At 49.5% G+C, this 22,355-nt stretch overlaps 4 protein-coding genes and 3 non-coding genes across 7 annotated transcripts; 3 read left to right on the top strand and 4 right to left on the bottom strand.

Annotated features, from left to right (window-relative positions):
* Window positions 1–1,072: 1,072 nt before the first annotated feature.
* On the bottom strand, window positions 1,073–3,169 carry VTN00DRAFT_9698 (uncharacterized protein; the record flags this gene model as incomplete). The annotated part of the gene is made up of 6 exons (XM_069436681.1): window positions 1,073–1,402; window positions 1,456–1,778; window positions 1,851–2,013; window positions 2,111–2,362; window positions 2,421–2,801; window positions 2,888–3,169. The coding sequence occupies 6 exons, from the start codon at window positions 3,167–3,169 to the stop codon at window positions 1,073–1,075; spliced, it is 1,731 nt and encodes a 576-aa protein (XP_069284297.1).
* Window positions 3,170–5,563: 2,394 nt separating this feature from the next.
* VTN00DRAFT_9697 (uncharacterized protein) lies at window positions 5,564–7,321 on the top strand (the record flags this gene model as incomplete). The annotated part of the gene is made up of 4 exons (XM_069436680.1): window positions 5,564–5,782; window positions 5,864–6,497; window positions 6,557–6,879; window positions 6,947–7,321. 4 exons carry the CDS (start codon window positions 5,564–5,566, stop codon window positions 7,319–7,321), a joined length of 1,551 nt encoding a protein of 516 aa, XP_069284296.1.
* Window positions 7,322–13,389: 6,068 nt separating this feature from the next.
* On the top strand, window positions 13,390–13,476 carry VTN00DRAFT_t189. The gene has a single exon. It is a non-coding gene; the product is annotated as a tRNA-Tyr (tRNA).
* Window positions 13,477–13,726: 250 nt separating this feature from the next.
* On the bottom strand, window positions 13,727–13,798 carry VTN00DRAFT_t180. The gene has a single exon. It is a non-coding gene; the product is annotated as a tRNA-Trp (tRNA).
* Window positions 13,799–13,867: 69 nt separating this feature from the next.
* VTN00DRAFT_t179 lies at window positions 13,868–13,954 on the bottom strand. Its single transcript has one exon. It is a non-coding gene; the product is annotated as a tRNA-Tyr (tRNA).
* A 2,443-nt stretch (window positions 13,955–16,397) lies between these two features.
* On the bottom strand, window positions 16,398–19,777 carry VTN00DRAFT_9696 (uncharacterized protein; the record flags this gene model as incomplete). The annotated part of the gene is made up of 5 exons (XM_069436679.1): window positions 16,398–16,554; window positions 18,633–18,772; window positions 18,809–19,034; window positions 19,137–19,568; window positions 19,716–19,777. The coding sequence occupies 5 exons, from the start codon at window positions 19,775–19,777 to the stop codon at window positions 16,398–16,400; spliced, it is 1,017 nt and encodes a 338-aa protein (XP_069284295.1).
* Window positions 19,778–20,237: 460 nt separating this feature from the next.
* Window positions 20,238–22,034, top strand: VTN00DRAFT_9695 (uncharacterized protein; the record flags this gene model as incomplete). Its single annotated transcript, XM_069436678.1, has 2 exons — window positions 20,238–20,388; window positions 20,449–22,034. 2 exons carry the CDS (start codon window positions 20,238–20,240, stop codon window positions 22,032–22,034), a joined length of 1,737 nt encoding a protein of 578 aa, XP_069284294.1.
* Between the last annotated feature and the right edge of the window lie 321 nt (window positions 22,035–22,355).

Below are 22,355 nucleotides of genomic sequence, written 5' to 3'. Positions count from 1 at the left end.
CTGTGTCGGACTTTTGGGTAGCGTATCACAGGGAGTCACCTGTGGGAGTTTAACGCACTTTACCCTTCGGCAGAAGAGGAGGATGTGCCAGCTACCCAAGCACTCCCAGCAAGGGCGGAACACGAACAATAGTTTTCGGGATGGGCATAAATCACACTAGAATGGAGAATTATGAAACCGTCCTATCCAAGGACAATTAAATTATCCTACGCATATGCAAGACTGCGATACCAATGTACTGTACCTAATCTGTCTGCAGGTATCTGTGATGAAGCCCACCTCGTGACATACTGTTGAGAAGCAAACCATTGCTCTCAGCCGCTCCTGGAGATAAAAAAGTGCACCACATACAAGCAAACAATTACCAGCAAATGAATTGGGGATGGCATCCACAGTATCGGTACTATGGGATCAGACATGGCTATCGGAGAGCGTCATCGACATCGTACCCCAGGGTTGATCCCCGCAATGAGCTAAACTTCCCCGCCTCCACATCCCGCATCTTGGCCGACGGCGTAATCTCTTTTTTGCTATTGGTGGTCAATTACGGCTGAATGCAAATAGGACGCCTTTTAAAAATTAGCCACAGTATCTCTTGGCTAGGAAGCTTGGCCATACGGAGAATTCCCGCTTTCTGCTTCTGTCTGCGGGAGGGCTTGTGAATAGGCCTGCATAAGGTGACCTGGCGTGGCCAGATCGAGGGCTGCATATGACCTACAACCCTTGCAGTTAACTAGCTGTTTCTAAGTACTACCTAAGGTATATACGAAGTATTCCGTTCGTCAACTTCATAGTAACGCCCCAAGAGCAGTCAACATCTTTCTCAGCACAGAGGTATTCCCACAACGAACAATACAACTCGTCTCAGATATGAGTTTTGGGTGATCTCTCTATATATTATTTTATTCATTCTGGAATTTACAGTAACTTGTACATAGAACACATATGATATGTCACATCGATATCGCAAGTGGACACATGCTCCCGCTGCAGAGACCTTCATAGCTCCAGTAAGATGTCTAGAACATTCCCAAAACTCTCCAGCTGAGGCGCCATGCTCCACCGAGAGATCTTATAGTTTGGCAGCAGCTTTCCTTCTGGCCTCCCTCTCTCGGTCTCTCAGTAGTCTTCTGAGGATCTTTCCACTTGGACTCTTCGGAATGAGTTCGAGGAACTCGACACCCCCTTTCAGCCATTTATATCTTGCTTTGTGCTTCTCGACGTAAGCTTGGATGTCTCTGGCCAGGTCTTCACCGTTGTCGTCTGACGGTAACTTCTTGACCACGAATGCTTTGGGGACCTCCCCTGCAGCGTCGTCAGGTACAGGAACAACAGCCACGTCCGCCACCGCAGGATGCGTCAGAAGATGAGCTTCAAGCTCTGCAGGCGCAACTTGATGGCCCTAGGACGAGTCAGCATATGAAGCTCCCGTATTTGCATGGCTTGCTACCATACCTTCACTTTGATCAGCTCCTTGATCCGGTCTACAACGAACACATGCTCAAAGCCGTTGGGACTCTTCCTAATGACAGCTTCGTCTCCGGTCCTTAGCCAGCCGTTCAGGAACGCTTCCTCGTTTGCTTTTTGATTGTTCAGATAGCCCAGGACTATCGTCGGCGCCCGTACGACCAGTTCCCCAGGTGTGTCATATTCCTGGATTTCGGTGCCATCGGGAGAAATGAGTCGCGCTTCGTATCCTGGAAGCAGTGAACCACAAGAGCCATACCACACATCTTTTATACTCGTGTGCGAGATCACTGCCGTCGTTTCAGTGAGTCCTGTCCATGAGGAAGGCAACATCAGCACGTATTCTCGGCTAGCCCTGATAGATGCGACAGTCACCAACTTACCGTATATTCCTCTAATCGTCCAGGAAGGATGTTGCTCCTGAAGCTGACTTGCTGTTTCAGGACCAAGCGGTGCTGCGCCACTGTATATCTCTCTCACGCTGCTCAGGTCATATTTGTCTAGGACTGTCTTGTTGTTTGTCATGACAATAATTGTTGGAGGAACCTAGTCACGAAAATCAGTATGTCCGTATACAGTGAGATGTGAAGATAATCCAACGATAATGAGAGTCAGGACACCTGCTGCATTGACAGATACATACCAGGATCAAGACATTGATTCTGAACCTTTGGATAGACTCCAACAGTGTCAACAGCTCGAACTTCGGAAGAACAATAGTCGAGTCGCCTCTGTACACTCCGTCATGGCAAATAACTACCAATCCGTAAATGTGACTCTGAGGCAGGAGACCGAGAACAGCGTCGTGTTGATCTTTGCTTCGCGTCGGGCTCTCGAACGTGGCTACCATGAGCACATGAGAAATCACGTTGACGTGGGATATCATGACGCCTTTCTGTTACTCTCGTATCGTTGAGCAACTGCCACTTCTGAAAAATTCGGACCTGACTGACCGGCAATCCTGACGTTCCGCTTGAATAGCACAGGAACGCGCACTGTCTTGCACCCTGCCCTTTTTCCCATTTTAGGGGCTCGAGAGGACCGAGCCTCGAGCCTTCCTCGATCAAAGCATTTATAGTCTTAAATCCTTGTTGCTTCACGGAGGCTCCGTCATTATCAAGGGCTGTTTCGAACAGGTAAATCCGGTTCTCTGGTATCCCGCATTTTCTGGCAGCTTCTAGAGCTGTTTTGAGCAGTGGACGGCAAGTAACGAGAGCTTTTGCTTTAGATGACAGGAGTTGATGCGTGAGTTCAGGTGCGGAGTATGATGCATTTGCGGGAGAGGCGACTCCAGAGAGTCTGTGTATCGACCAGTAAAGTGGTAGAGTATCGATCTAATAGAATGGAAGAAAGGTTCGTTAGACATTATCAACTTCATGCTATTTTCTATTGCCGGCCTTTCATCAATGTTCATCCTTACAGTGTTTAACGAAAATATCGCAACGACTTTGTCCCACTCTGATCCTTTGTTGGGCTCCCAACTCAGCTCCCGTGCTAGCGCTCTCGCCAGGTAGTCGACTCGGAGCTTTACCTCGGCAGCGGTGTATCCGCGTCCTGTGATACCGCAGACGAACGGCTTTCTTGACTTATCGAGGGGCGATCGACCGTACTTCTCGTCCAGAATGAACTCACTGATAGGAATACTATCGGGGATCGACTCCAAACGGAAGTCTGGCAACCACTCCGGCGGTTTGAAAACCATTGGGTCCGAATTCAAAACAGAAAAGCCTCTCTATCGATCAATGACTTACTCAGGTGATTAAAACAGATAATTAACAAAGCAGATGAAAACCAGGGTTGTATTTCTGAGTGTACACTCGCAGCGCTATCCTATGCGGAGTATATGGTTTTCCCCGCCCTCGGCTCTCCACCTTTTGGGGTTTCGGCAGTAGATAGCCGGGGAGGACTCCGTACCCGACCCCCCCCCCCCCCCCGGCCCTAGGTACCAGTTAACTGTCTGGTAGGTATCCAGGTACCTCGGGTGACAGGTTGGTAGGTGCTCGCGCGAGAGATTGCTTATTAAAATGCATGTTGCGACTCAACTTCCAAGGTTGTCATTAGTAATGTACGCAACATAACGTAACAATGCGTTCATAATCGGAGACCTTATGTGCATGATCACCGATCGTTGACTACCAGTGACGTTCTAGGCTGCGAGTAGTGCGGGTTAGCCGGAGAGAAGAACGGAGTGTGGGGTAGGTCATGGCATACTCATCGCAAAAGTAATTGCAGCTATATAGAAGTACTTATCCATGAGAATTGCAAGCCCCCTTGTCGTCAAACTCTTTTTTTTTCCCAGATTGTTCCAGAAAAGACTCCCATGGACCTGGTTGAAGAACGAGACGGTGGCCTATTAGGCTGTTAGTTTTAATTTCAAGGCCAAAAAAAAGGACCCCTTGTCATTTCAAAGGTCTGGGCGCTCGTATCCGCTTTTTCAATTGGCGGCCTTTACGATTCTAGGAAGATTTCGTGCTTTGGACGGTGCATTGTGATACGATCCAGACCATTTTCTCCGTATTGTACATGCATCCGTGCTTTCTGTAGTCATACAATTGATAACAAACCTAAAGTGGCTGCGTTAGGTGTACTATATGGATGTTTCGATGTTATTTACGTTAATTTCTCAAGGGGCTATAGTACAGGCCAGGGAATATCAGGATTTAAAGACTTCCAATATCTGGTAGGTTTAGTACCTTACGTATGCAATATAACAGTTTTTATATTGGAAAGATACTTCGCACTCTGGATGGCAAAACCCCACCTAACATAGTGGCAGCTGCAGAATTATTGTGCACTTGGTGATGGGCTGCTTAAAGGTGCTACGGGCCCCGGAAGAGGAAAATGTCCTCTTTGATATCCAAACGGAACTGTTCCATTGGAATATTCACGCCTGGTCGACCAGGAGAGATAACCTGCTCGTAGCGTATACATTTTTTAAGGCAACTAGGCTCGAGCGCAAAATGCGGAAAAGACATCAAAGGACTCGCGTTTTGTCCTTGAATTGCCCCTACGGAAGTTGAGATGTATGTTCATAAGAGCAGTTTTTACCGGCTTGCCTTCTGGATTGGATACTGTTGCAAGGTGAACGCTTTTCCGTAGAACTGAAGTACTTACTTTTAGCTGGTAAAAATCTCACCGGAGGAATGCTAACAGAAACGGAGGCTTCTCCATTCGTGGTAGTTCCAAACTAATGCTTCTAAAGCTTTCACAGATGAGCCCTGCGCCTATAGATAACACTATCCCTTCCTAGAAGAAATAACGGCATCTTTTAGCACAGGTAGCCATCATATCAACTTTGAGGATTAGAGTAATGCTTTTTTCAATCCATGTGTGTCTGTGAGACGGTCATACACATTGGTATGTACTTGTCTAGGAGAAAATGTGGTCGCCAGATGATCTTCTGGCCTTGGGCCCGTTGCACGTCTCCAACCTCCCGAAGCCCGGTTGCATCTCCAAGCACTGCGTCAAAACTGCCTAGTGGAGACACGAAATAATTCCGCACTCTTCCCGCGGTCAGTGAAGACGGTAAAGCTAGAGCGGAGTCGTCTCCCAACGGTCTCTGCGCCAAACCCCGCTTCCCGACGATCCCGTCGTCAACGGTCAGCCGCTAGCTGCTGTGCTCCGCAAAGCACAAAGTGCCATACTACTAGGCACATGTACGGAGCACATGCTCTGCATCTGTAACGATCCGTTCTGAGCGGCGGGATTTCGGCAACCCTGTCGATCTGCTCCATCCTCGAAGGGCGGAATATGTCGCCGGCCAACCAGTAGTAAGATGATTGCTCTTCCAGCTCTTCCTTACGGCTTTTCGACCGATACGCCCTGCACAGTGAATGCCGTGCAATACCAAGGTACGAGTCGAATTGAAGGCAAAACGCAAGGGCCATGGATAGCCGATCTGCAAAAAATCCTTCGTACTTTCCGCAGTGTGTTCGAGTACTGTAGTCTTACACTCCACTTGCTTCCATATAAGATGCACGCCTTGCGCGGGTTGGGCTATTTTCAAACCCTAGGAGATTATTATTCCGACATACCTCTTGAATTCCCTTTCCTCCCCTGTTGTTCTTCTCTTGGTCTCCGTATAATATAGCCCGGAATGGGCCCTCAAGAGATAGTGATCGCGGCGATCACTGTCGCGTTCTTCCTGATCAGATGGCTCAATCAAACGGACATTCCCAAGATCAAAAATCTGCCTGAGATTCCTGGGGTTCCAATCTTTGGTAACTTACTTCAATTGGGTGACGAGCATGCGCGCAAGGCCCGAGAATGGGTCAAGCAGTACGGCGATGTGTTTCAGGTTCGGCTGGGAAATAGGGTACGGTAGTTGTGCATTATCGACAAGAAATAAACCAATAAGTTAAGAAGCTGATGAGGAATCTTTTTTTTTTCTTCACAGAGAATTGTCTTCGCGAATTCATTCTCATCCGTGAAGTACTTCTGGATCAACAACCAGTCTTCCCTCATCTCTCGCCCGACCCTGCACACTTTTCATACCGTGGTTTCCAGCTCCCAGGGATTTACTATCGGAACCTCCCCATGGGATGAGTCATGCAAGAGACGGCGCAAGGCTGCCGCTACCGCACTCAATCGACCTGCTGTGCAGTCGTACATGCCCATCCTCGACCTCGAATCGACAGTCAGCATCAAGGAGTTGCTAGATGACAGCAAGGGTGGCTCTGTCGATATCGACCCAAACCCATACTTCCAGCGGTTTGCCCTGAACACCAGCTTGACGCTCAACTACGGCATTCGAATTGACGGAAACATCGAGGATAAGCTACTGAAGGAGATAACCTATGTTGAGCGTGAGATCAGCAACTTCCGGAGTACCAGCAACAACTGGCAGGATTATATCCCGCTGCTCCGGATCTGGCCTAGCAGAAACCAGAAGGCAAAGGAGTTCCGGGAGCGAAGGGACGCATATCTCTCTCACCTGCTTGACATGCTAAAGGAACGGATTGCCAAGGGAACAGACAAGCCATGTATCACCGGGAATATTCTGAAGGATCCTGAAGCAAAGCTTAACGAAGGTGAGTATGCAAAGGTCGTCCAATTTCTAGGAGTACCGAAAAGCTAACGTATACGCCAGCCGAGATCAAGTCTATCTGTCTCACCATGGTCTCCGCGGGTCTCGACACAGTACCTGGAAATCTGATCATGGGAATCGCCTACCTTTCCAGCCCGCACGGCCAGGAGATCCAAAAGCGCGCCTACGATGAGATCATGAAGGTGTATCCCAATGGGGATGCGTGGGAAAGATGCCTCGTTGAAGAGAAGGTCCCGTACATCACTGCTCTTGTCAAGGAGGTTCTCCGCTTCTGGACCGTCATCCCTATTTGCCTTCCCCGCGTCAGCACCAAAGACATTCCCTGGAAGAATGCAGTCATTCCCGCTGGAACGACTTTCTTCATGGTATGTACAGACGTTTACATCTCGAACTAGTCCGCGCCTATTCAATATTCTAACTGCCATCTGACAGAACGCCTACGCCGCCGACTACGACGAGGAGCACTTCAAGGACCCCTTCACCTTCAACCCGGACCGCTACATGGACGTGCCAGACGGTGCAGGAACCCCTCACTACGCCTACGGCGCCGGCAGCCGCATGTGCGTTGGCTCGCACCTCGCCAACCGCGAGCTCTACACTGCCTTCCTGCGCCTGATCAGCGCGTTCGAGATCGTCCCCGCAAAGGACCGTGCGGATGACCCGATCCTCGACTGCCTGGAGTGCAACGCCACCAAGACCAGTCTGACGCTGGATCCGAAGCAGTTCAAGGTCGGCTTCAGGGTGCGCGACCAGGCGAAGCTTGACTCTTGGATTAAGGGAAGTGAGGAACGGACGGCGGATCTGTGACTTGGGATGAGGATGTAAATACCTGGTTATACAGGCAGGCGCTGACGGAGGCATGGATGTACTGGATTGGGTTTTATTGTTATATGTAATTAAAATGAAGTGTCCATTTTTCAATTTCAAAAATGTTGCTCTAACAAGATGAGATTCCAGGACCACAATACTCCACTGTACTCTGCATAAATAGACAGAATTTCTGACAGCAGAAAGCTTGTAGCAGACTATTAGGACTGTTAATTCTGTCCGGAAACAATCATTTCTTCTTAATATTCTAAAGTTGTGGAAATCAAAAGGACTATCAACAACGCGTACCGGCACCAACGCCATGTCTACCTGGTGAATGAAAAGCACTCCTCAGAAGGAACAAACAGCAAAGCATCAACAAACAAACCGAAAGTAAAACAATGACCAAAGAAGCTCACACCCGCCCACCAGCACCATATGCTAGCAGGCGGGAGGGATGCTACGAAAACCCCACCTATGCTTTCAGTCTCATACTATATCGACAACTTCTTATGCAGCAGTGAATGAAGATGAAATATTTTTTATTAATTCTATCGAATCTTTGGTGGTTGAACCTTGAGTATTGTACCAATGGACTCGAACTTAGCGGTTACTCATTTTATTTTAACAGGTATTTGTGACGATTAAGAGCTAGCATGTAGTCTTATCTTACAAATTCGATTCTCCAAATCGCAAGCCAGCCTACTGGATGCTACGACTGGTTTCTGGGATGATTCCTGCTCGCTGAGTGGTCTGAGTTGTATGGATCGTCGCGAAAGGTCCATTGGAAAGCCGAATCTCATCTGTGTATTGTTCTCTCAGTACAGGTCGGGTATTTATCTCTGAAAATGAGTGCTCCACGCTGTTGCTTCTGGCTCTCGGAAGCACGGGAACTCTTTCCACGCCATCACTTAGTGTACCTTGAGTGGACTTCAGTGACTCGAGGTCGAATACGTCCTGTAACCTCTTGCGGGGCCCTTTAGTAAAAAGTCCAAGTCCATTCCATCTCTGCTGAAGTGTAAAGATCTTAGGTGAAGAACTTTCTGTGTCGTCAAAGACGTTATCAGGTGCTTCATCTGCCGTTTCTCTTTTTGGCTTGGAGAACAGACGTCGAAGAAGAGAGACGATTTTGAAGTTCAAACCCGCCAATGCAGATGGTCCAGAAGCGCTACCGTGTTTAACTGGAGTTCTTTTTATTTGCTTGTCCAGAGCGATGCTCTGCCTTTCCCTCGCTCTCTTTCGAATGTTGCGCAGTAAAACCAGGAACACAGCTGTAGCGATAGCAGCGACTAACAGTGCGCAGAGGACGTAAAACGCCCTCGCTTCTTGTTGCCTTCTTCTTACGCAATGAGCACGGATAAGGGCATTATCCTTCTTTGGATAACACGTTTTGCACATAGCCTTCGTCTCTTCGTTAGGATACTTGTTGCTTGGGGCACAAATCCTTTCCAGGCCTAACACTGGACAAACTGTATCCTCACATGCCTGTTGCTGGTGGTAGATACCTTTATCGGGAGAGGCTTTGATATCTTCTTTTTGCGGGTCGAAAGGGCTTTTTAAAGAAACGTCAGACCTGCGTATTCTCTGTTGATGTACTTCGAGTCTTTGAACAGCATGGAGATCCTCGAAATTTCGCAAACTCGAGCATGCATGGAGATCAGAATACCCCGAGTTGAGACACACCATCTTTAGTTCCTCCTGGAGCTGCTCACGGGGATGGAGGCATTGTTGTTTCCTTGAACGAGATCCGCCGTCAAGTTCTGCTTCTATTTCCACGAACTTCTGTATTGAAATGTGGCAGAGAAATAATTCCGTCTTCAAAACCTGAGGTTGAATGATCTCCTCCCTCTCCAGTATGACCTTCTCAAGTATATGCCTGCACATCTTCAAGCCACAGACCACGTCACCAAAGCCCCCCACTTCAACGGATGCGTTCGTCTTTGGCCTTTCGACTCTGGCGTTGTTCGTCTGCGATGCATCTTTAAGTGCTGCGAAGGTTCCAGGAAGAACAAACCAGCCGATTGGGTATTTCCCTTGAGTTTGAAAGCCAGAATCTTCCCCCTCTGCGTCAGCGACGGAAATATGTCTCTCAGGTCTATCGAACGGATTTCTGATGTAGTGCGAAATGATCTTGGGGGCATCATGGGGTATTTCTAGACAGAATATATCTGTCCACTGAGCCCAGATAAATGCCAATATTGCGCAGAGAGCTGCAAGGTCGCGTCGATAACACATTGAAGGTGACTATATCGATTTTTGTGGAGTGGATACAAAACTGAGCTGCTGACGTATAATACCCCAATGCCCACCGTTAGTCTGGGCAAAGGGCCTGTGACTGGAAAATTAACAGACTCAAGAGAACTATAACCACTGCAGTGTAGGCCTTTGGAGGATGTTCAAGATGCTCAGGCGGGCGCCAGCTACATGTACCGATTGCTGTTCGGGTATGCACATCTAGGTGCCACACACAGGAGCGGTTTCCAAATGATGGTTTACTGCAACTTACGACACGCTGCTTCCATAAGGGCGACATTACCCAGCAAAACACTTGATAAGTACAGCCTTATGAATATGGAGGGAGCCAATCCTTGGATCTCTCTACCTCACTTGTTGATTGCAGGAATATAAAAATCCATGGATTATTCTCTGTCGAAACGCCGAAATACTAAGGGACGGAAGGCAAGGTGATGATTGACACAAATCTTTATCTTCTTATTGCCTCTTAAATGAGCGTTGTTTTGGAACGCAGCCACACTTCATCATCCCTTTTGTGAACTGTGTCTCTCTGACAAGCTGATGGCCATCCTTTGTTTCAGTTGAATAGCATTGTCACTTTCTGCATGGCTTCCGACAACATTAGTTATGTCGCCGACTCTCAGAGTTGACTTCCATTTTAGGATGTCGCTTTGGGACTGCAACACCAATGAATCACGACCGGGCTGTCGTCTGTGAAGTGTCGCTCGGGCATAAATATATCTCCGTTGTATCTTCAATTTTCTTGGTCATCGTCCTTGCTCTCACATCTGCTACAGGCTTTGCCTCAACATATTCCTCTCTTCCCAGAACTTAAGAGCATCCAACTCTCCGGGAATCGAATGGCACCATGTCTCGGAAATGTGTCCGAGTTACCCCCAACACCTGCTTAAAGGCGACAAGTCCGCAAGTATTGTGACTGTCACTCTTCCCCTGACCCATGTAATATTTTCTACAAAACAATGGGCTTTCATGGAACCTCTCAATGTCCCACTTCGGGAATACAGAGTTGGTACCGATGAGTGTAAGGAAGACCCGAGTTTTCAGGTCAATCCCGATCTGCCTAATGTGCACAGCATCACCTACTACGCTCACTGGGCCGGCCATGAGCTCACAGCTTGCCAATTCGAAGTCCTCTGGTAGTTCCAGTGGTTTGCGTGAGGGAAGAATATTGATGAAATAGACCTTGACACCAGGCAATACATTTTCACGCTAAAACATACAGCAGAAGCTCCCCTCCACGCCTATGAAACCCTGACAAAGCGCTTCATCTACAATTTCTGGACTGTTGAACATCTAGCTTGCTTCCTTGATGAATAACTCTGTACAAAGCGGCTATTTCGGCTTGGAGCTCGTCGAAGAATGACAATTCCTGGGAAGAATGGCTGCAGACATTACCACCAAGGACACTGCAGGGGAACGAGATCTTAGCGTTTCGCAAAGACCGCGAGGATGCAGCCGGGCTCATTGTCGATGGGTACAATCTCCTGGGTACTAGCCTCGACGAAATTATCGCCAAGGGGCTTCTGGAGGGGAGGGTGCGCCGTACGAGAAACTCTGGTGTCTCGAAAGTGGAAAAGATAGAACATTTATAAGCAACAAGGCCCTTGAAACATTCTTGTTGGTATTTTGTCTCCTTGTTTTTTTCAACTTATCCTTACTTTGTCATCATTCCTGTTTATGTCTCGCTCTGGGGCCCATTCATTACAAATCTCCCTGTCGATTCTCATGTATTTTTTTCTATTCGCGTCTTGGCTCTATGAATATAATGTTTATTTCATGCCAGGCAAGAACAGAGACAGTGAGCTAGCGACTACAAATAAAGGCAGATTAACTGCAAACGAGTTTTGATCAATTCACTCTGGAACTCCAGTCTCTCTGCTTTATTGCTTCTGGTAGCATTAACTTAGATTTTTACTATGAACTATGTCGACACTATTACTACTCTTTTTTGTACACAAATTTAACCATTTGTGATTATAAGTGTTAATAGTCACAGCAAGCGAGCGCAGTAATTTTGGAAATATAACTCACTATACAGCACTGTGCCATATCTTTCAGCACCCCCTCCCCCCATGTCCAAGCCACTTAGCTTGCCGCTTTTGCTACATTGAGATCTGGGCTGGCTTTGTCTATGGCCTGTGACCTATCATAGTGCCCAGGTACACTCCAGTGGCTTCAAAGTCATGTGTACTTAACTATTGGGCTGTGTGGTGGGGTGTAGAATTCTAAAATTACCTTATCAAGCAAATTTTCAGCGGAGCAAGTAAAGCACTACAGGGGGCTCACTTTCAAAGATCAGGTCCTGTAGTTCAGTTGGGAACCCTGGGGCTTCTCAGAAGCGGACCAGGCCCTACAGTCTTGCATGTATAGCAGTCCTTCGATGGTTGTGGATGGCGAATATTGCTGTCCCAGTTAATCCATACATACCTACATGAATAACAATGGCAGCATTTCTCTCGGCTTGCGATCATGAATTGTTAAGTAGTGGAGTGGGACAGAACTTGGGCAATATATAAAAGACGGATTGGACAAAAAGTGGTCCCGACGAGGGTCGAACCTTATATCGCTCCATTAAAAAGTCCAGAGGTTGGGTGGACATTATAGCAGCGATGAGGTTATTAGAAACAGCCTATCTAAAGTGACATCAGTTATGAGCCCATGAACGTATTCGATTCTAGATATGCTCTGTTTATACACTTTCCAATGAATAGGACTTTCCTTTTTCGTCTCTCTAAGGAAAATACATGTGTCCGTTAAGACAGAAGCGCAACTGCTCCCAGACCAGGACTCTGTCAATGTCCCATTGCCCTTACCGTGGGAGTTAATACAATAATATCTGGCCCCAGTAGTATAAAGGAGGACGCGACAGGCGCGTTGCGGGACGGCGGCTCTGTTCGAGGTGGAGATCAGGCGAAGGCATAAGCAGGTGCAGGACCAGGATGGGGACCTGCGCAGTATGACGCCGGGCATATATCTCCGGCGGACACTTCCACTCCATGCGCCGCCGTTCAGTTGTAGAAAAGGTTTGGGGAGTCAAGATACGCAAATCGGCAGTGTTGCAACCCTAACAATGCCAAAGATACATCTGATCTGCCAGCTGACGACCATAAACCTTGTGGCACAAGTGTGACAAAACTAGCAATGCCTTTGGAGCCTGAAGTTGGGCAGTTGATTGATGTTGAACAGCCTATGATCAGCAATCCTCAAGATGTCTCTTTAACTCTGATGCAGCCAATTCGTGCTTTTCTCCTGCTGCTTCTCTCTCCAGATAGTATCCACTTTCTCTATGAGACGGTAGATCCAGCGCTTAACGTTACAAACCACAGTTTCTTTTCGGGACCCGCCCTTCGACCTCCAAGCATAGCGGAAATTCTAATGTGTTTGTCAGTAATATAAATAGTAATGCAGCAAGTATGAAGGCGGGGATTTCGGAAGCAATATAGACTCCTTTAGAATGGAACTAGGAGTATATATGAAATGTCATCGAAGAAGAAGAAGAGAAAAAGACTAGTATTCAACCCAATTAAATTATATCCCAATCCGAGATAGGCGTTCATTCACCATCAGTATCTCTGCAAAAGTTCAACAATATACAATTACTTTTATGAGTACTGCTTAGATAGTAGTTGGGCTCACACTGTGTTAGCGAGTCCTAGCCACACCTAGACTGTTGTTTTCTATCTTGGACAGTTTGACCATGCTTGTCTCTTTCTCCTTGCTTGCAGAATATACTAACTGAAAATAGAGGCACGTCACTAAGAGCCTTCTTGGAATTTCAGGAAGATTATAATCTGCTCTACCATTCCATCTATCCGCTGGTGGTCTAGTTGGTTTATGGCACCCGGCTGTAATTGATATTTGCCACCGGGTTGTCGCTGGTTCGACTCCAGCCCAGCGGAGGAAGCTTTTTATTGGATTGCTTTATCATGTTACAGTCATTTTCCTTTATAGTTCCTTATTCGGAACAGCCTCAGGTGTAGAGAAGTTTGGTAGAGTTTTTTTTTGTGAAGGCAAGGGTGCCTTCAAGGGATTGGATATAGCGTGAGCGAATGGCAGATCTTTATTTCTGTATATTAAACATGATCTTTTTCTATGGGAGTACACCCTTCTTCTTATCAGGCAGAGGTAAACGGGGAGAAGGCAAAAAAATGAGCCCAACCCGATTTGAACGGATAACCTTGTGATCTGGAGTCACACGCGCTACCGTTGCGCCATAGGCCCTGGTTGTTTGTGGGAAGGCAACAAATGCCATAAATCGGAAAATTTATAATATTAAAATATAAAAAAAAATCCGCTGGGCTGGAGTCGAACCAGCGACAACCCGGTGGCAAATATCAATTACAGCCGGGTGCCATAAACCAACTAGACCACCAGCGGCTTATCTTGATAAGAGATCAGCGAAAGACATTTTTCACGGAGTAGAACCAAAGGGCGAAGAGGTTCGGATTCGTCATTTGACGCAAGGTTCGATCTCAGAAACCAAAGAAATATACTTAAATATTAATTAATTTAAGAAGTTGCTCTATTTCTATTAATTTAAGAAGCTGTTATATAAGCCTTGTAATACAGCTAGTGCAATATAGAACGGAAACCTTAATATTAGAAGTAGGCTTAATATATAAATATACAGCAGAAGCTGGAAAAACTGCTGGCATAGGAACCTCGAGAGTTCCACGATTGATCGAATAATTCTAGCCTGCAGCATAAATAAAGCTTCCTAACCAACTCACTGCTCACGGCTCCGAGCAGAAAGACAGATGCTGGTTGGTTACCAGCTTATTTGTCAATCTACCATGGATGACAATGGGTTTATGGAAGAATCTAAATTTGCAGAAGCAGCTTGCTGCGTTTCTTTCCTCCCTTTTCTTCTTTCTCTGCAGGGAGTGGATCAAGCGCCGTATCATGAGGTTATCGTCTGTATTTTCCAATGATCCAGATCACAAGCAGACGCGCAATGTATCACAATCGAGGATCCGAGCTCTTTGCCGGAAGAAACAGGTTACATGAGTTCCGTGCTATTTGTCAGATGTGTGTCCGCCCTGTCTGATATCCCAAGCAAACCGTTTGTTGAAAGGGCTGATTTGTCACATTGACACGCTTATAAACAGCCATTCAAGTCCTCGACATCATCCGATCCAGCCAACAGAATCTTCTTGACCAGAGCGGGGGAAGTATGGGCAAGTTTCCAACCAGTAGAGAAAATGGAACTTTAGCTGTTCAACCGCAGCTCCACAGCCAAAGTTGATTTCCTGAAAAGAGATCACCGGTGAAGGGCAATATATCGCAATAGTACATCTGCAGTAGTCAAACACGGCCTGATCATTCTGAATAAGGAACGAAAATAGAAAAGACATATCATTCTCGCTTATCATTCTTGAAATGAAACAATGATCAGACTTACAGCTCATGCACCCCAAGAGGCGTGAGTCATGCAGGAATGCAGGTACCGCTCGGACTCGGAAAAGTCTAAGAGTAAAAGAGGAAGACGCGTGGTCTGCAGCACACGCGATATGGAATGCAACAGCCCACACAGCCGCGATACCACGAGGTTCTTCCTTGAAACTGGAACCAGGCCCGTGCTGTATGCACTCCATACGCAAGGGCAAGCTCTTCCATCCCTGCCAAGCAGAAGGCATGTGCTATGACACTATCCGAACCATTGGACAGGTCAGCTGCGAGGTATATCGTGGGAAGTGCAGTGCTCCATAATACACGGTAGTGATATGGGGTACATCACACCAAGACACCATTCAAAACCAGAATTGACGCAATGTGGGTATGTTCTTTCTGGAGATGGCGAGGTCCTAGAGAGATCTAGAGGTCTCACAGACTCACATCTCGAAAAAGAAAAGATAGGGACGGAGATGACACCAAAAAGAGCAAACGGTACACCCTCCACTTACGTCACCACTCTGGAATATCAGAAAATAGTCAGTGGATGCCCGCGATCGTCGCGCCGCGGACAGATGGGGTATGCTATGTATGGATAGGAAAGAGCACATGACATATGATGTAAGCACAGTGAGTGCGTGGTTAGGGATAGCAACACCGTGACTTCACACCTCTCTGGAGCTCATCGAGGCTAGCCATGTGAAATGAGCGACGGGAACACCGGTTTCGGTACTCGGGTCATCAACAAGGAGAAATATCAGTAGACCTGTCACTCAAGGGATAAGGAAATATCATCTAGGGATGGTCATCTGCTTTCATAATAATGTCGCAGGTTGACACGGCATTCGTGTATACCAGAAGGGGCGCGCATTCCATGCGACGGAGCAATTGATGCTCCATTTTGGCCATTTACCCCCTTTTCATAAACAGGATGGTTGAGAAAAAAAGGTTACCTGGTACTGCACAAGGGGGCCACAGCAGCCTCACAGTGGCTTGTTCTCCCCGAGGATTCCACTTGAATTTTTGATCTGTCACATCGGGAGAGTTTGCGATCGCGGGCTACGTCGTCCTAGCTCCACGTGGCTGGGGAAAAAGTCGACCGATCATGCGTGACACAGAGTACTGAGTTAGCAAGCGACATTTCAGTTGGTGCTGGCCAGCTCGACTTTCGATAGCTAATGAAGAAGAGAAGCAAGTGAGGATCTACGCCGCAAGATGGTCGTTAGATCTGCTCAGCTCGCCGGACATCTCACCTATCGGCGCAGCCACCGCGGGTTCGTGCCCTTGCCTGTTGGTTAGGAGGTTGGTGGCGGAAGAAACATCGTCCAGTCAAAAGCTTAGGGTGCAGCAGCTGTACAAAGTAGATGTTCGCTCGGAGATTTTTGCCACCGTCCCACTCGTGGCTCTCTCACGAACCCTGGTTTAAGATCTAACTTAGGAAGGTCGTTTGGGTTAGTGAATGATTTCCAACGGCCGCGATGAAAAGCAGGGCAAGGCGATGCGCGATCCCTTCGATCTCGATGTGCTGATTGGAGATGTCGTGCAGGACGCAGAGAAGCGGGGTCGAGAATGACGGCTCATTCGGCCTGCGGAACCGTTCTTGTCCGAGCTCTCTCTCTCTTCATCTCGCTGAGCTGAGTCTAGACAGGATAGTCGAAAACAAACCATGCAGCAGTTTTAAGGGTCCTGCCCAGGTAGACCCGAGGTGGGAGACAAACGCGATCTGCGTATATTTCTTTTTCTCTGGAGCACTATGAGAAAAAAAGACGAGGCCTGGCCTGTAACATCAGGTCAGTATACGAGAAAGAGTGCTTTGACACTTTGGAGGCCAACCTAGCTAGCTAGACATGACTCGGTCTGTGCAGCTATCCGGCATCCGCCTGATAAAAGGTCTAGACAATGGAAAAGACCACCTATCCTTGGAAGATCTCGCATGGCCGAAATTAGTTGAAGGTCAGAGTATTGGTTTTCCATCCTAGCTAGGTACTCCGCACTATCTATCTATCTATCTATCTGTATATATATATATATGAGCGGAACCGGGTAGGATGCATCCTGCGTATCTACGATATCTTCTCGCAGCCCCAAAACTCATTGGTTGAGTTCCAGCGGTCCAGATCATAAGCAATGCCTGGAGCTTGTACATACAGTAGAAAGAAACCCAGCAGAACAACAACAAGGTTGTCTCAGTCTTGACAGTTGTGCGATCCCCACACGGGGTCCGGGAACTCGTCTCTACGTAGCCACGTTGGTCTCCTTCTACCGATGAACCTGCTTCAAATTCCTGCAAACCATCCTTAGGTACAGGCTATAGCTCTAAAAAGCAAGCCACAGATGCGATGATGAAAGCTCCTGACCATTCATGGGCTATGGTCCATCCGTTCAGATTCCATTTTCCTACATCCGGGAACAATAGACGAAAGATGGTGCGTGCACACAGTGGCCTTCCGACCGTTTAGATCTCCCGAGCCCGCGGGAGACCATGGCGAGATAACAAGTGGATTATGATCAAGCCACTAAAGAAAGAAAGAAGAAAAAAGCATTATTTCTTATTAGCTTGCTAGCCGTTTTATCTTCTGGAGCCCGGGGGCCGGGCCGCTTGAGCTTCGGCCCCTGCACCATCGAGACGGAGAAAGAGAGAAACTTGGTGCGCTAGCAGATCAACACAACGGCGTACCCGCCACATTTAACTTAGTCGTGAATTGCTCCGTGCCGTGCGGGTAGATCCGACGAAAGTGGATAATTTTGATGGAGAGACCAAGAATAAAATCGACGATTTTACGAAGGCTGTCAAACCATGTACCCTGTACTACTCGGGCGCTTTACCTCCTCTGGACGTTCTGTCAGCCGGGACGTGTTTGGGCATATCTGCCAGGTACCAAGCCATCAGTGCCTATCATTGTCTGTGCGGAGTATGTATCCCCGATTACCGCGAGTGCCGGTAGTCCTGTGTCCTTGGACGTTTGCCGGTGTCACTGCCGCATAAGCGTGCTGCACAGGGAGATCACCCGATAGGTGCTCCAGGGCTCAGAACCAGATTGACAGAACTCCCGGGGCCTGTGTGACTGCCGAGCTTCCACTACGGGAGAGTGGTCTCAGCGCAGACTGCTTGGTCTTGGGGCTTTGGGCACGAGTGTTAATAACGATGGACAGCAGGATGTCTCCAAAGGGATGGTACGTCGATCTTCTGGATTTACGTGGTAGCATCGAGAAGCAGGATGGAGCTGAGCGAAAGTCCGACAATGCGATCCGTCATCCAAGGAACAACGTCATTGGCTTCGAGATCTCGAGAGCAGGATGGCAGCGAATGATTATTATTTATGCTGAGAAGGTTCTCGTGCAAATCAAGACATTAGACGGAGCAATGTAACTCTGCACATGGGTGGATTCATATAAATCATCTCGAACAGGGAGGATGCTGGCGTTCTGCAGTGCCAGAGCTGCACGAGGAGCACCTCACCGCTATGCAACATCCCAGTCCGCGCAACGCTGAGTGGACACGGCGCCCGATCCAGGATGATTCATGAAACTCAACCGGAGATGCTGGTCCGGAGGAGAGGTTGACCCGAGGAACCGAGGGCCAGGGCATATCAGCGTACCACGGAGGCTGGAGTTGGGGGGGGGGGGGGCGGAGGAGTTTCTCTGTGCACGCTAACCAACCTACCGAGTACCGACTGCCATAGCGTGTGCAGATCCAATTTTTGAGGGGGCCGTCGAGCGGCGGGTGCTCGCGCCGTCCACGCCATCCATGACCGGCTTATCTAAAAACGGAAGCTCCTGCTCACCACCCCGTCCAGCGTAATCCTACGAGGCACAGGTCAGTTAGCCCATTCGAGGCACCGGTGGGAGCCACTGGCGACGATGTGGCTCTGCGTCTCTCGGCTCTCTCTGGACACTGCGACGGCGGTCGGGGGAGTTGCCCTCCAGACAGGTCAGAACGCGCCACTGCCAATCGCTGCGCTTGCCGGCCATATGCTCGTTTTGACCCCTCGTCCTGGTCGTGGTCGCAGGCAGATCTTGGTGTCCTGACGCCTCAGGCTCAGGGGCTGCAGAGAGGCCTGGAATCCTGAACAAGTTAGCTGTGCGCTGTACGTTGTGGCACTAGTACTAGTGCCTAACTCTGGTAGCGAGAGATAAAAAAATAAAATAAAAAAAAGGCAGCGTTGACAGCGCATGCACGACGGGAAAGGCCTCTTGTTTCTCCTGCAACCGGAACCAGGGAGTCGGGAGTCGCAGCACGACCCAGCAGAGCAGTTGCTGGGTTGCGCGGAGTCGGGAGCTGCGGGCCTGGAAGTTCGCCCTCTGCTTGCCCGTCGCTCGTTCGTCCCACGGCCGGGCGCACGGGCTGCCGTGTTCTAGCTCCAGCGGCCGCCTATGGCAGCCGGCGGCGGGCGCCACCCAGACCACACCAGGCCGTTCTCTGCGGCCGGACCAGGGGCGGCCCCGGGCTAGAGCGCGTGCTAGCCGGAGCGGGCCTAGGCCAGAGTTTAGCTCCAGGCTCCAGGGCCAGGACCCATGGCCGCGCCCATGGGCCGGCGCCGGCGCTTGCTTCTTCCCTGCGCGCTGACTCGCGCAGCTCGCTCCGCGACGGCCGCTAGCCCTGGGCCGCTGCTCGATACGATGATACGTTAGTTCGCCGTGCTCTTCGGGCGCTGGCTGACTCGCTCCCCATCTCCTCCTCTCCCCTTCCCCATACTACTTCATACTCGTCTCATTATTATTATCATCCGTCTCCTTTTGACCTCACCGTTGCTGCCCCTCGTCGCCCTCCCGCTCCCCTTCGCCAAATCGGGGCCGCCGGCCGTCCATCCTGTATACATTCTTTCCCATTGACGGCCTGCTTTCTTCCCCGTCCTCCATCCTCGTCCCACGGTTGTACGCTCACGCGTGCCCAGCCGCTTGAAGTATCGTGACTGATCGTCCACGCTGCCGGTCCAACACCCATCCACCTTGATCGTCGAGTTCTGGAAAAGGGGGGTTATATAAAGGATGATAGTCTGATCATCAATCGCTGGGATCGATTTTTGGTCGTGTTGGCAGTTTTATCTCATCGCCTACTTCTCGAAAAAGTACGTCGCGTCGTCGATCTTGCACCAATCCGTTTTCTCATCCCATCCTCGCCTACCGCCGTGAGATGTCTTTTCCACATAGATTTGAATTGAAGCTGGCGTTCTCTTTTGCGAAGCCCTGCCCTGATCGAACAATGCTGACTTGATACCGACCGTAGAAGATTCTCCGTTTCTGACATTCACGAAATTCACACATCAACATGGCGGCGACAAGACCCCCTCTGGTGCCTCCGCCCAACGAGACGGAGAATTCGTTCAGCAGGATCACCCGCGAGGGAAAGAAGCTCACGTACAGATTGACAGTTATCCAACAGCCTGAGCGTGCAAGAGCCTGTGGTGCCGGCGCCAAGTGTATGTCTCCTGTTTCTCGAGCAGCGACCAACATTCGAGCTGACCATGGCCTCCTGACAGCGTCTGCCGACCGACGGCCGGTTGATCCTCCACCCGTGGTGGAACTGCGTATCTACGAGTCGGACCCCAACAATGACATGCAAAAGACCGACATCACCTTTGCTTACAATGCGAATTTCTTCCTGTTTGCTACACTGGACGTAGCCCGCCCCATCGCCCACGGGAGGGTTTCCGGTCAGCCTCCTACTTGCCCGGTTTTGACCGGTGTGCCGGTCGCAGGAATTGCGTACCTGGACCGCCCATCTCAAGCCGGATACTTCATCTTTCCCGACTTGTCTGTTCGTCACGAGGGCCGATATCGCCTGAACTTCAACCTGTACGAGGAGGTCAAGGACGCGAAGGATGCCGATAAAGATTCCCTGCTCCCCGTTCAGGACAACCTGACGCCGTCGAACCCACCGAAACCGTCTGCACCGAAAACGTATCTGCACTTCCGTCTCGAGGTCAAGTCGATACCGTTTACCGTCTACAGCGCCAAGAAATTCCCTGGGCTGGCGACGAGTACATCTCTGAGCCGTATCGTGGCGGAGCAGGGCTGCCGTGTCCGCATCAGACGTGATGTGCGGATGAGACGACGAGGAGACAAGCAGAAGCAGGAATACGGCGAATATGACGAAGACAGGGTGTATGCGCGGTCGCCCAGATACTCGACTCCTGATGCGTATGTCGCAACCCCGATTGAACGCCCGCGTTCGACAAGTATCAGCACGGTCGATGCTCCCTACGCCTATTGCCCCGAGCCTCAGCGGCGGCCATCCGTCCCCGAGTATGGCTACCCGCAGCCTTACCAGCAGCCCCCGGGGCCTATTCCTCCTCCTCCTACCCACGCTCCCGCATACCAATCGCACCTGACGTTCGGCTCGACTCAGCCTCAGTATCAGACCCCTCAGCTACCTCCGACGCCGCAGCCCACAACACAACCGACGCCATCGACGCAGTACTCTCCTCACCCCCCATCTTCTCACGGCAGAAACCCATCCAGCAGTTCAGAATATGAGAACACCCCACAGGGTTACCCGTATCAGCAGACGCGGCCGCCACCGGCTGAACGATATGACTACCCGAAAGCTCCTCTACCGCCCCTTCGCCTGGAACCTCCTCGGATGTTAAACATCAACCTCCCACAGCCGCATCCAGAATCTCGTTCTTCTGACCCCGGCGCTTATCAAGCGTGGTCACAGCCTCCGGCCCCACGCCCGGTCAGCGACTTACCGTCACTCCCACCCCTCAAGAATATTTCCGGCGAGTGTGTCAAGGCTCTGCCGCAGCCGCCGATGAGCAACGTCCCAACGACTCCCAGCCACGACACTATCACGGGCAAGCGGCTACTGTACGAGACGGAGGCAACATTGTCGAAGCGCTCGCACGAAGATTCGTTTGGGCACCAGGAGCGTCCTCTCCAGAATGGCATGCGTCCCGACACGAATACATATCCCACAGCACACCGGAATGGCGTGCCGAAGACAACCAGAGCCACGCTGTTTGACGATCTGAGCAAATTTGACACGTTCGACAAGTCCTCAATGGAGTACAAGCGTGCAGACGGGAGCACAACCACGAAACTTCCTCCGTCCCACAAAGTCTGAGATGATGACAGAAGCCGGGCTCTCGATTATATGGAGAATCTGCATTCACTGTCTATTTTGAACTTTTCTTTGCCGACGAGGAGTTTTTCCGTTCATGGAGTCTGTCCTGCCGGCTACTTTATCCCCTTGAGCAAATGTATGGAACCCAATTTGCTCACGTCCATACTGGATCCTCTCTGTATATGGTTCTTTTTGTGTGTTGTCTCTCGCGAAGGCCTAGTGTATAGCATGGTCACATTCTTTCCCGAACTCATTTCCTTGTCTCTTTTAAGAGTTCAACCCCCAGCCCGATTGGACTGTTGTTTGAGCTGTGACTTTTTA

The sequence above is a fragment of the Thermoascus crustaceus genome (genome assembly GCF_041956765.1).
Source record: "Thermoascus crustaceus strain CBS 181.67 unplaced genomic scaffold VTN00scaffold_8, whole genome shotgun sequence".
Taxonomy (NCBI): domain Eukaryota; kingdom Fungi; phylum Ascomycota; class Eurotiomycetes; order Eurotiales; family Thermoascaceae; genus Thermoascus; species Thermoascus crustaceus.
This window is presented reverse-complemented; position numbering and strand designations above follow the sequence as displayed.